The sequence below is a fragment of the Carcharhinus amblyrhynchos genome, chromosome 35, assembly GCF_965287045.1.
Source record: "Carcharhinus amblyrhynchos chromosome 35, sCarAmb.v2.hapA, whole genome shotgun sequence".
Classification (NCBI taxonomy): domain Eukaryota; kingdom Metazoa; phylum Chordata; class Chondrichthyes; order Carcharhiniformes; family Carcharhinidae; genus Carcharhinus; species Carcharhinus amblyrhynchos.
This window is the reverse complement of record NC_137358.1, coordinates 19,206,099-19,218,912: the sequence shown is the minus strand read 5'-3', so window position 1 is coordinate 19,218,912 and position 12,814 is coordinate 19,206,099. Positions and strand designations below refer to the sequence as shown.

General features: G+C 49.0%; 1 protein-coding gene across 1 annotated transcript in view; it reads left to right on the top strand.

The window, feature by feature from the left end:
- The first annotated feature begins 328 nt into the window (after positions 1–328).
- The window catches only part of LOC145361579 (alpha-N-acetylgalactosaminidase-like), a 45,410-nt gene continuing 32,924 nt past the window's right edge, over positions 329–12,814 (top strand). Inside the window, exons 1-3 of the mRNA XM_080217418.1 lie at positions 329–517; positions 2,000–2,174; positions 7,690–7,867. Coding sequence (XP_080073544.1) covers positions 363–517; positions 2,000–2,174; positions 7,690–7,867 — 508 coding nt within the window. The 5' untranslated portion in view covers positions 329–362. The remainder of the gene's footprint in view (positions 518–1,999; positions 2,175–7,689; positions 7,868–12,814) is intronic.

The window sequence follows — 12,814 nt, the reverse complement described above, 5'->3', positions numbered from 1 at the left end:
TTGTATTTGTCTAATGTAGGTCTTTTGTTCTTTGTATTGTTTGCGAGTTTTGTAACAAAACTAGTTTTGGAAATAAATTTTATTATGCTTTAAATCTGAGTTTCAGTTATCTTTGCAAAATCTATTAAACACAATTATTTTAAAGTATTTCTAAAGTAATCCGGCACCGAAACAGAATTCTCCACTTGACGGGGACAGAGCAGGAGTGGGCTAATTGGTCGTCCTTTCAAAGAGCTGTCACAGGCAGGATGGGCCAAATGGCTGCTTTCTGTGCTGTTCTCTCCTGTGCCTGTCTGACTGTGTGTTTTCTATTGCTGATGTTACAGGTTGTTGAATCCAGTTGGTGATTTTCGTTGGCAGACATGGGCATGCAGGTCGTGTCCCTCACCTTGGTGCTTGCCACCTGCGGGCTTTCATTGGATAACGGCTTAATGAGGACCCCGCCTATGGGATGGTTGGCATGGGAACGCTTCCGCTGCAATGTTGACTGCAGCACTGATCCTGAAAACTGCATCAGGTGAGATCGGAACCTGAACCTCACAGCAGAAAGTCCTCACAAACATCAAACTGAAAACTGGACAGGGAGTTAAATTCAGCCCCATTCGCCCCGCAAATATCCCACCGTCTTATCAGCCACAACCAGCCAGAATAATCCAAGATAAGACTCTCACTGGGGTACAGGTCCCACACACACACTGACTCTCACTGGGGTACGGGTCCCACACACACTGACTCTCACTGGGGTACGGGTCCACACACACTGACTCTCACTGGGGTACGGGTCCCACACACACTGACTCTCACTGGGGTACGGCTCCCACACACACTGACTCCCACTGGGGTCCCACACACACTGACTCTCACTGGGGTACGGGTCCCACACACTCTGACTCTCACTGGGGTATGGGTCCCACACACACACTGACTCTCACTGGGGTACGGGTCCCACAAACACACTGACCCTCACTGGGGTACGGCTCCCACACACACACTGACTCTCACTGGGGTACGGGTCCCACACACACACTGACTCTCACTGGGGTACGGGTCCCACACACTCTGACTCTCACTGGGGTACGGCTCCCACACACACTGACTCTCACTGGGGTACAGGTCCCACACACACACTGACTCTCACTGGGGTACAGGTCCCACACACACTGACTCTCACTGGGGTACGGGTCCCACACACACTGACTCTCACTGGGGTACGGCTCCCACACACACTGACTCTCACTGGGGTACGGGTCCCACACACACTGACTCTCACTGGGGTACGGGTCCCACACACACTGACTCTCACTGGGGTACGGGTCCCACACACTCTGACTCTCACTGGGGTACGGGTCCCACACACACTGACTCTCACTGGGGTACGGGTCCCACACACACTGACTCTCACTGATGTACGGGTCCCACTCACACTGACTCTCACTGGGGTACAGGTCCCACACACACTGACTCTCACTGGGGTACGGCTCTCACACACACTGACTCTCAGCGGGGTACGGGTCCCACACACACTGACTCTCACTGGGGTACGGGTCCCACACACTCTGACTCTCACTGGGATAAATGTTCCAGAGTTCAATTATGAGTTAACCACGTTGCTATGGGTCTGAAGGCCAGATTACCAGTTTAGGGAGCTTCCCACTACAATCTCTGCCTTAACTATCACCTCAGGCCTCCAAGCTGGGAATCTTCCTGCAATCATTATGGATTAGGCCCTCGGGTCTCTGGAGTGGTAATTGAACCCATTGAACCACATTGACACCTCAGTTACACTTGTAAACAAACATTCCAACTCTGGCCTCTACCTGGGGACAGTGGTTTGGCAGCTTGGGCCTCGCATATGGCTCTGTGAGCTGGGGCTGGGCCTCGCTGCTCTGGGGCCTGGGATTTGAGCTAAGGCCTGGGCCTTGGGCTGGGCCTTCTGCAGGCAGTGCCTCACGCTGAAACTGATGGGCAAGAAATCTAACTCTGTCCTTTTTGCAAACAGTGAACGCCTGTTTATGGACATGGCTGACCGTTTGGCAGAGGACGGTTGGAAGGAGCTTGGTTACGAGTACGTGAACATAGATGACTGTTGGGCAGCATTGCAGAGGGATTCGCAGGGACAGCTGGTTGCTGATCCCCAACGATTCCCTAGTGGAATTAAAGCTTTGGCTCAATACGTGAGTCAAGATTTTACTCTTCTCCTGTGCCTCTTTGTTTCTCCCTCCCTGTCCCCTCGGAGTGTGTGCGTCTGTGTATATGTGCACGTTTCTTTTATAGAACATAGAACATAGAACATTACAGCGCAGAACAGGCCCTTCGGCCCACGATGTTGCGCCGACCAGTTACAAAAACAATGACCCACTAGCCTATACCAATCCCTTTTTGTCCATAAACCTATCCAGAGATCTCTTAAACGCCCCCAAACTAGACGCATTTACAACTGCAGCAGGCAGGGCATTCCAATCCCTCACCACCCTCTGGGTAAAGAACCTACCCCTGACATCCGTCCTGTAGCTACCCCCCCTTAATTTAAAGCCATGCCCCCTCGTGCTAGCTTTCTCCATCCGAGGAAAAAGGCTATCACTATCCACCCTATCTAAACCTCTAATCATCTTATATGTTTCAATAAGATTCCCTTCTTAGCCGCCTTCTTTCCAACGAAAACAACCCTAGATCCCTCAGTCTCTCCTCATAGGACCTCCCCACCATACCAGGCAAGTTTATTTGTGGGACGTGGCTGTCGCTGGCTGGCCAGCATTTATTGCCTGTCCCTAGTTGCCTGAGGGCAGTTGAGATTCAACCAAATTTGCAGTGGCTGTAGAGTCACATGTAGGCCAGACTGGGTAAGGACGGCAGATTTCCTTCGCTAAAGGACATTCGTGAACCAGGTGGGTTTTTCCGATAATCGACAGTGGTTTCATGGTAAAATAATTCTCATTTTGCCAAGGACTAGTAAATCTGCTTCCTCTAGTTACTGACCCTCTTCCTAAAGGAAACCGTGTCTCGTGGTTTTGAACAATCTGTGTAATTTTCCCTCGCGATGTTCCCTACTGTGCGAAACACGGTGTCGGCTTCTCTTTTCTCTCCACAGAACTGTAGTCCATCATCCCTGCTACATTTTCCTCTACACCCCCTTCTTCAGGGCTTCCCCAGTGTGTGACACCCAGAATTGGACACGGCACCCCAGCTGGGGCCTAACTGATTATTTATAATGGTTCAGCCTGACCTGCTTTTGCAGAATCACACAGAACGTGCAGCAACAAAGTGGGTCTTTCATCATCATTGCTCCATGTGGCTATTAATAATGGAATCCCTACAGCACAGGTGGAGGCCATTCAGCCCATTAAGTCTGCACTAACTCTCTGACACAGCATCTTAGACACAAACGGGCAATTTAGCATGGCCAATCCACTTAACCTCCACATCTTTGGACTGTGGGAAGAAACCAGAGCACACGGAGAGAACATGCAAACTCCGCATAGACAGTGGCCCAAGCTGGGAATTGAACCCGGGTCCTTGGCTCTGTGAGGCAGCAGTGCTAACCACTGTGCCGCGCACAGTGGCTGCTAAGGTGTGTACTTAAGTGATAATATGGTGTACATCAATCCTACTTTCTTTTTGTTTCCACCCAAATTATAGGCAGTCCTTGACTCAATAACACTCCAGTTATGATGCCTTGCAACATTTAAAAATGAACGCCCTGCTGAGAGCCACCACACCCATTTCCCACACCCCCACCCACCCCTAATTTCCTTGGCTGTTGACCCCACTCCCACATGACTTGCCTGTGGCCTGGGTCACTGCACAATCTGGGGACTCCATTGTCTGTCCTCGCGGCGTAGCCCATAGCCACCTGGTTCTGATTGGCTGACAACTCTTGGTAGGTGAGAGTTGGGTCCCCGGGGTCTTTGTTTCCAGGGATAAAGCTCCCTCCGCTGACCTCGCCAACGCCTGTTTGGCTTGTGGTTCAGCGAGCCTTCCTAAAAAGTGGCAGTGTGGTACACTGTTGGGTACACCGAGGGAGAATTTAGCATGGCCAATGCACCTAACCAGCACAGCTTTTGGACTGTGGGAGGAAATTGGAGCGCCCAGAGGAAACCCATGAAAACACGGGGGGAATGTACAGACTACACAGAGACACTGACCTGAGTTGGGAATCGAACCCACGTCCCTGGCGCAGTGAGGCAGAGGTGCTAACCATTGTGCTCTCCAGCTGCCCATTGCACCCAACTCTGCATGGGCACCATACTTTGGGAGGATGGGGAAGGTTTTAGAGAGGATGCAGAGAAGCTTTCCTAGATTGGACCCAGGAATGAGGGACTTGGTTGGGGGAGTTGGGATTGTTCTCCTTGGACAAGAGAAGATTAAGAAAAGAGTTAATGAGAAGTATTGTGTTGCTTGGTCAGGGTAAATGGAGAGAAACTGTTCCCCTTGACAGAAGGTTTGAGAACCAGAGGATACTGATTTAAGATGAATGACAAAATTTCACACAGAGTGTGGTGAGTGTCTGGGACAAGCTGTCAGAGATTGTAGTAGAGGCGGATATAATGGCCGGAGAAAATAAGATGGCTGGAGATAGACCCCAGAGCAGGAGGAGCCCATTCAGTCCTTTGACCCTGCTGAAATGGTGGCAACATGTGGCACAGTGGTTAGCACCGCTGCCACATGCGCCAGGGACCCGGGTTCGATTCCCAACTCAGGTCGCTGTCTCTGTGGAGTCTGCACATTCCCCCTGTGTTTTCATGGGTTTCCTTTGGGCACTCCAGTTACCACTTACAGTCCAAAAGATGTGCTGGTTAAGTGCATTGGCCATGCTAAGTTCTCCCTCGGTGTACCCAAATGGCGCCGGAGTGTGGCGCCGAGGAGATTGTCGCAGTAACTTCATTGCAGTGTTAATGTAAGCCTTACTTGTGACACTAATAAATAAACAAATGAGTCACGAATGCTCTGTGTCACAGCTCTGCCTTGATGTGATAGTGTGTGTGTGTGTGTGTGTGTGTGTGTGTGTGTGAGGAATACCATGGAGGGACTGACTACGGAGTCTCTGGGTGGAGGTTAGGAACAGGAAGGGGTCAATAACTTTAACTTTACTGGATGTTTTCTATAGGCCGCCCAATAGTAACAGGGATGTTGAGGAGCAGATAGGGAAACAGATCCTGGAAAGGTGTAATAATAAGGGTTGTCGTGATGGGAGATGTTAACTTCCCAAATATCGATTGGAATCTCCCTAGGGTCAGGGTTTAGATGGGGAGGAGTTTGTTAGGTGCGTTCAGGAGGATTTCCTGACACAGTACGTGGATAAGCCAACGAGAGGAGAGGCTGTACTCGATCTGGTGCTGGCTAATGAACCAGGACAGGTGTCAGATCTCTCAGTGGGAGAGCATTTTGGGGATAGTGATCATAACTCTATCTCCTTTACACTAGCATTGGAGAGGGATAGGATCAGGCAAGCTAGGAAAGTGTTTATCTGGAGGAAGGGGAAATATGAAGCCATCAGGAAGGAAATTAGAGGCTTAAATTGGAAGGAGGTATTCTCGGGGAAATGTACCGAAGTAAGGTGGCAGATTTTCAAGGAATGTTTGTCTAGAGTTCTGCGCGACAACGTTCCGATGAGACAGGAGGCTATGATAGGTTACAGGAACCGTGGTGCATGAAAGTTGTAACGAATCTAATCAAAAAGAAAAGAAAAGTGTATAAAAGGGTCAGGGAGCTAGGCAATGTTAAGGATCTAAAGGAGTATACGGCTTGTACGAAGGAACTTAAGGAAATAAGGAGAGCCAGAAGGGGTCATGAGAAGGCCTTGGCAGGTAAGATTAAGGAAAACCCGAAGGCATTCTACAAATATGTGAAGAGTAAAAGGATGAGATGTGAAGGAATAGGACCTATAAAATGTGAAGGTGGGAAAGTTTGTATAGAACCGGTAGAAATAGCAGAGGTGCTCAATGAATACTTTACTTCGGTATTCACGGTGGAAAAGGATCTTGGTGGTTGTAGTGCAGTCTTGTGGCGGACTGAAAAGCTTGAGTGTGTGGACATTAAGAAAGAGGATGTGTTGGAGCTTTTGAATAGCATCAAGATAGATAAGTTGCCGGGACCGGATGGGATGTACTTCTGGTTACTGTGGGAGGCGGGGGAAGAGATTGCAGAGCCTCTGGCGATGATCTTTGTGTCATCAATGAAGACGGGAGAGGTTCTGGAGGATTGGAGGATTGCGGATGTGGTTCCTATATTCAAGAAAGGGAACAGGATAGCCCAGGAAATTATTGACCAGTGAGTCTAACCTCAGTGGTTGGTAAGTTGATGGAAAGGATCCTGAGAGACAGGATTTATGAACATTTAGAGAAGTATAGTATGATCAGAAGTAGTCAGCACGGCTTTGTTAAAGGCAGATCATGTATTACGAGCCTGGTTGAGTTTTTTGAAACTGTGACTAAACACGTTGATGAAGGAAGAGCGGTGGATGTGGTTTATATGGACTTCAGCAAGACGTTCGATAAGGTTCCCCCATGCAAGACTTCTTGAGAAAGTGAGGGGGCATGGGATCCAAGGAGACGTTGCTTTGTGGATCCAGAACTGGCTTGCCTGCAGAAGGCAGAGAGTGGTTGTGGATGGGTCTTTTTCTGCCTGGAGGTCGGCCACCATTGGAGTGCCCCAGGGATCTGTTCTGGGACCCTTGCTGTTTGTGATTTTCATAAATGATCTGGATGAGGAAGTGGAGGGATGGGTTGGTAAGTTTGCGGACGACACAAAGGTTGGTGGTGTTGTGGATAGTTTGGAGGAATGTCAGAAGTTGCAGCGAGACATTGATAGGATGCAAGACTAGGCAGAGAAGTGGCACATGGACTTCAACCTGGATAAGTGTGTAGTGGTACATTGTGGCAGGTCAAATGGGATGAAAGAATATAATATTAAGGGTAGCAGTGTGGAAGATCAGAAGGATCTTGGGGTCCGGGTTCATAGGACTCTCAAATCAGCTTCGCAGGTAGAGGATGTAGTCAAGAAGGCGTATGGCGTACTGGCCTTCATCAATCAAGGAATTGAGTTTAGGAATCAGAATATAATGCTGCAACTTTATAGGACCCTTGTCGGACCCCACTTGGATTACTGTGCTCAGTGCTGGTCGTCCCATTGCAGGAAGGATGTGGAATCCATTGAGAGGGTGCAGAGGAGATATACAAGGATGTTGCCTGGATTGGGTGGCATGCCTTATGAGGATAGGTTGAGAAAGCTTGATCTTTTCTCCTTAGAGAGACAAAGGATGAGAGGGGAGCTGATAGAGGTGTATAAGATGATGAGAGGGATTGATAAGGTGGATTCTCAGAGGCTTTTCCCCAGGGCTGAAATGGCTGCCACAAGAGGACACAGGTTTAAGGTGCTGGGGAGTAGGTACAGAGGAGATGTCAGGGTAAGTTTTTCACTCAGAGGATGGTGGGTGAGTGGAATCGGCTGCCGTCGGTGGAGGTGGAGGCAAATTCAATAGGGTCTTTTAAGAGACTTCTGGATGAGTACATGGGACTTCATAGGATTGAGGGTTATAGGTAAGCCTAGGAGGTAGAGATAAGGTCGGCACAACTTGTGGGCCGACAGGCCTGTTTGTGCTGTAGTTTTTTTCTATGATTCTATGGTTCTGTAACCCTTTAATAGCCTTGTCCAACAAAAAAAAGAGGTGTTTCTCTGCATCTTGTTTCACAGGTCCATTCAAAAGGCTTGAAGCTTGGCATTTATGGAGATCTGGGCACCTATACCTGTGGTGGATATCCAGGCACCACACTGGACCAAATTGAGTTGGACGCTCGCACCTTTGCCTCTTGGGGTGTGGACATGTTGAAGTTTGATGGCTGCTATTCCAACTCCTCCACCAAGGCTATGGGTGAGTGCGGGAGTCACCGGCCAAACCAGGCCCACGCTGAGAGAGTAAACATTCCCTGAGCCTTCCTGCCGAGGAACATAGAACATAGAACACTACAGCACAAACAGGCCCTTCGGCCCACAAGTTGCGCCGACCACATCACCTACCAACCTACAGACCTATCTATAACCCTCAATCTCATTAAACCCCATATACTCATCCAGAAGTCTTTTAAAAGACCCCAGCGAGTTCGCCTCCACCACCACTGACGGCAGCCGATTCCATTCACTCACCACCCTCTGAGTGAAAAACTTACCCCTAACATCACTTCTGAACCTCCCTCCCCGCACCTTAAATCTGTGTCCTCTCGTAGCGACCATTTCAAACCGGGGAAATAGCCTCTGAGAGTCCACCCTATCTATTCCTCTCAACATTTTGTAAACTTCTATCAGGTCGCCTCTCAACCTTCGTCTCTCCAGGGAAAAGAGTCCCAGCTCCCTCAACCTAACTTCATAAGGCATGCCTCCCAGTCCAGGCAACATCCTTGTAAATCTCCTCTGCACCCTTTCAATAGCTTCTACATCTTTCCTATAGTGAGGCGACCAGAACTGCGCACAATACTCCAAATGAGGCCTGACAAGGGTCTTATAAAGTTCCAGCATTACCTCCCGACTCCTAAACTCAATCCCTCGATTAATGAAGGCCAGTACACCATACGCCTTCTTGACCACCTCCTCCACCTGCGAGGCCGATTTAAGAGTCCTGTGGACCCGGACCCCAAGATCCTTCTGCTCCTCAACACTACTCAGACTTCTGCCCTTAATAGTGTACTCGTTCATCCCGTTGGTTCTGCCAAAATGGACGACAACACATTTATCCGCGTTGAAGTCCATCTGCCACTTCTCCGCCCAGTCCTGCATCCTATCTATGTCCTGCTGCAACTTTTGCCATCCTTCCAGATCATCCACAACACCACCGACCTTCGTGTCATCAGCGAACTTACTTACCCATCCCTCCACTTCCTCATCCAGGTCATTTATGAAAATGACAAACAACAAGGGTCCCAGAACAGATCCTTGAGGCACTCCGCTGGTGACTGACCTCCATTCAGAAAAAGCCCCATCCACAACCACTCTCTGCCTTCTGCAGGCAAGCCAGTTCTGGATCCACAAGGCCAAAGGCCCTTGGATCCCATGCCCTCTCACCTTCTCAAGAAGTCTTGCATGGGGGACCTTATCAAACGCCTTGCTGAAGTCCATGTACACTACGTCCACGGCACTTCCTTCGTCAATGTGTTCAGTCACATTATCGAAGGAGTTTGGCTCCACAAGATCAGAGAATCACTGCTGAGGTTAGGATTCCCAACTCATGGCAGGATGGTCATACGGCACAAAGTGAGGCCATTCAGTCCATCATGCCTGTAGCAGCTCTTCAGTAGATCTATCCAATTGGTCCTACCCCACCCCCGCTCATCCCCATAACCTGAGAAAGTTTCCCTTCCAACTCTCTTTCTAAAGAACATAAGAACATAAGAAATAGGAGCTGGAGTAGGCCATCCAGCCCTTCGAGCCTGCCCCGCCATTCAATAAGATCATGGCTGATCTGTCGCTGCTCAGTTCCACTTTCCCACCCTCTCCCCATAACCCTTAATCCCCTCTCCTATCAAAAACCCATCAACCCGCATCTTAAAAATATTTAGCGAGGCAGCCTCCACCACTTCAACGGGCAGAGAATTCCAGAGATTCACCACCCTTTGAGTGAAGAAGTTCCTCCTCAACTCCGTTCTAAACCGCCCCCCTTTTATCTTGAGGCTGTGCCCCCTAGTCCTATTGTCTTTTTTGAGCGGGAAGAGTCTTTCCACCTCTATCCTATCCATCCCATTCATCATCTTATACGTCTCAATGAGATCTCCTCTCATTCTTCTAAACTCTAACGAGTACAAGCCCAGTTTATTCAGCCTCTCCTCATAGCTCAACCCCCTCAACTCCGGTATCAGCCTAGTAAACCTCCTCTGCACTCCCTCCAAGGCCAAAATATCTTTGCGCAGGTGCGGCGCCCAAAAATGCACACAGTACTCCAGTTGCGGCCTCACCAATGCCCTATACAGCTGCAGCAAGACCTCCCTACTTTTATATTCAATCCCCTTCGCTATGAAGGCCAGCATCCCATTCGCCTTCCTGACCACCTGCTGCACCTGCAAGCTGGGTTTTTGCGACTCATGCACAAGGACCCCGAGGTCCCTCTGCACCGTCGCCTGCTGCAGTTTTTCGCCTCGTAAGTAATAGTCCTTCCTACCATTTTTCCTACCAAAGTGGACCACCTCACACTTGCCAACATTAAATTCCATTTGCCATTTCCTGGCCCATTTGCCCAGCCTATCTAGATCCTTCTGCAGACTCTCCACACCCTCCGCACAATTTGCCGTTCCCCAATCTTGGTGTCATCAGCAAATTTCGACACCCTACACTCGGTTCCCTCCTCCAGATCATCTATATAAATGGTAAATAGCTGAGGCCCCAGCACCGACCCCTGGGGCACTCCACTAGTCACCATCCGCCAATCCGAATAGCACCCGTTGACCCCCACTCTCTGCCTCCTATTTGACAACCAATCCTCTATCCACGCTAACACCCTACCCCCAACTCCATGTCCCTCGACCTTCTGCAATAACCTCTTGTGAGGCACTTTGTCAAACGCTTTCTGAAAATCTAGAAAGACCACATCCACCGGCTCTCCTCTATCCACCGCCCTAGACACATCCTCATAGAACTCTAGTAAATTTGTCAGACACGACTTCCCTTTAATGAAACCGTGCTGCGTCTGCTCTATCAAGCAATTCCCTTCAAGATGCCTCGCAATTTCCTCCTTAATGACAGATTCTAACATTTTACCTACCACAGATGTTAAACTAACCGGCCTATAATTCCCCGCCTTTTGCCTGGCACCCTTCTTAAACAACGGCGTAACATTAGCCGTTTTCCAATCATCCGGCACTTCCCCGGAATCCAGCGACGTTTGGAAAATAACCACCAAGGCATCCACTATCACCTCCGCCATTTCTTTCAGAACCCTCGGATGCATTCCATCCGGTCCTGGGGACTTGTCCACAATCAGCCCCTCCAGTCTGTCGAGCACCGCCTCTCTAGTAATTTTAAATTTTTAATCTAGTAAAGTTATTATACAATCTGTTCAGGCAGCACATTTAGATCATCACAGCTCCCTACGTGAGTAAATTTCTCCTCCTCTCTAATGGGCTCTTTTTGGCCATTACACAGGGGTGCATCTTAAATCTGTGTCCTCTGGTTACTGACCCTCCTTGCTTCAGTCATTGTGGGATTGGTTCAGCTCAGTTGGCTGGATGGCTGGCTCGTGATGCAGAGCGATGCCACAGAGTGGATTTAATTCCCTTACCGGCTGAGGGTTATTCTCTTTGCCCCTTGCCTGAGGTGTCCTCAGGTTAAAATCACCACCAGTGAGCTCTCTCCCTCATTGGGGAGAGCAGCCCATTGGTCATCTGGTGACTTTATCTTTAATCGTTATTGGATGTTAAGAGCCAGACAGTCAGGAATGCTGCTTTCACCCAGCCTGATCATTATTCTCTGTCCCAGCATCAATAGCTAGCATTCGGCATGCTGCGCTTGGTTGGGGTCATTGCGTTGCATTTTGGCTTCATTTGAGGCAGGTTTTTGGAGCGGCGTCTCGGCCTTTTGGCTGGGATGTGGGTGGGATCAGGCCGTGTTGGGGGGGGGGGGAGTGGGTGGCGGGTGTGGCTGTGCCTGCTCTGGTCGGCTTGGGTCGTGTGGATCGGGGCTGGGGTGGGAGCCCTGTCTTGTCAGCTTGGTAAAAAGTCTGACAACACCAGGTTTTAGTCCAACCAATTTATTTGATAATACTCACAAGCTTTCGAGGGGACTGCCTCTTCGTCAGGTGACCTGACGAAGAGGCAGTCCCCTCGATAGCTTGTGAGTATTATCAAATAAATCGGTTGGACTAAAACCTGGTGTTGTCAGACTTTTTACTGTGTTTACGCCAGTCCAACGCCGGCATTCCCACATCTTGTCAGCTTGGATCAGGAATGTCCCAACTTGTTGGGACTCTGAATTGGATTTGATTCGATTGGAATGGATTGGATTGGATTGGAATAAAGTTTATATACAAAAAAAATTCTGCTGGTGAAAAAAAAATCAATAGCTAGCGTTCCTTCTTCAGAGTCTGGGGGTCATCGCTTCCAAGCTCCAGAGGCTTGAGCCCATTTTCCAGACACTAAGGGTGTGTTGGATTGACAGAATTGCAGACGAGACATTAAACTGAGGCTCTGTCTGGCCTCTGGATGTGAAAGATTCTCTGGTGCTATTTCAAGCAAGAACAGAGAAGTTCTCCATGATGCCCTGGGCCAATATTTATCCCTCAGCCAATGTTGGAAAATAAAACAGCTTGTCTGGGCATTATTAGTTTGCGGTTTGTGGGAGCTTGCTGTGCACAAATTAAAGGACATTCCCTACAGGTAACAGTTTTTTTTAAATTTGTTCATGGGATGTAACTAGGCCAGCATTTATTCTCTGTCCCTGAGGGCAGCTAAGAGTCAACCACATTGCTGTGGCTCTGGAGTCACATGTAGGCCAGACCGGGTCATGACAGCAGATTTCCTTCCCTAAAGGACATTCGTGAACCAGATGGGTTTTTACAACAATCTGCACTGGTTTCATGGTCATCGGTAGAGTTTTAATTTCCAGATTTTTATTCAATTCTACTTTTTTAAGGTTTAAAGTTTATTAGTGTCACAGGCTTACATTAACACTGCAATGAAGTTACTGTGAAAATTCCCTAGTGGCCACACTGCACTACCTGTCTGGGTGCACTGACCCGGGTCGCCAGAACATTATCCTGAGTCTCTGGATTACTGCCCACTGCCTCCCCTTAATGATTATACTTCAAAAGTACTTGCTTGGCTGAAAAGCGCTTTGGGAT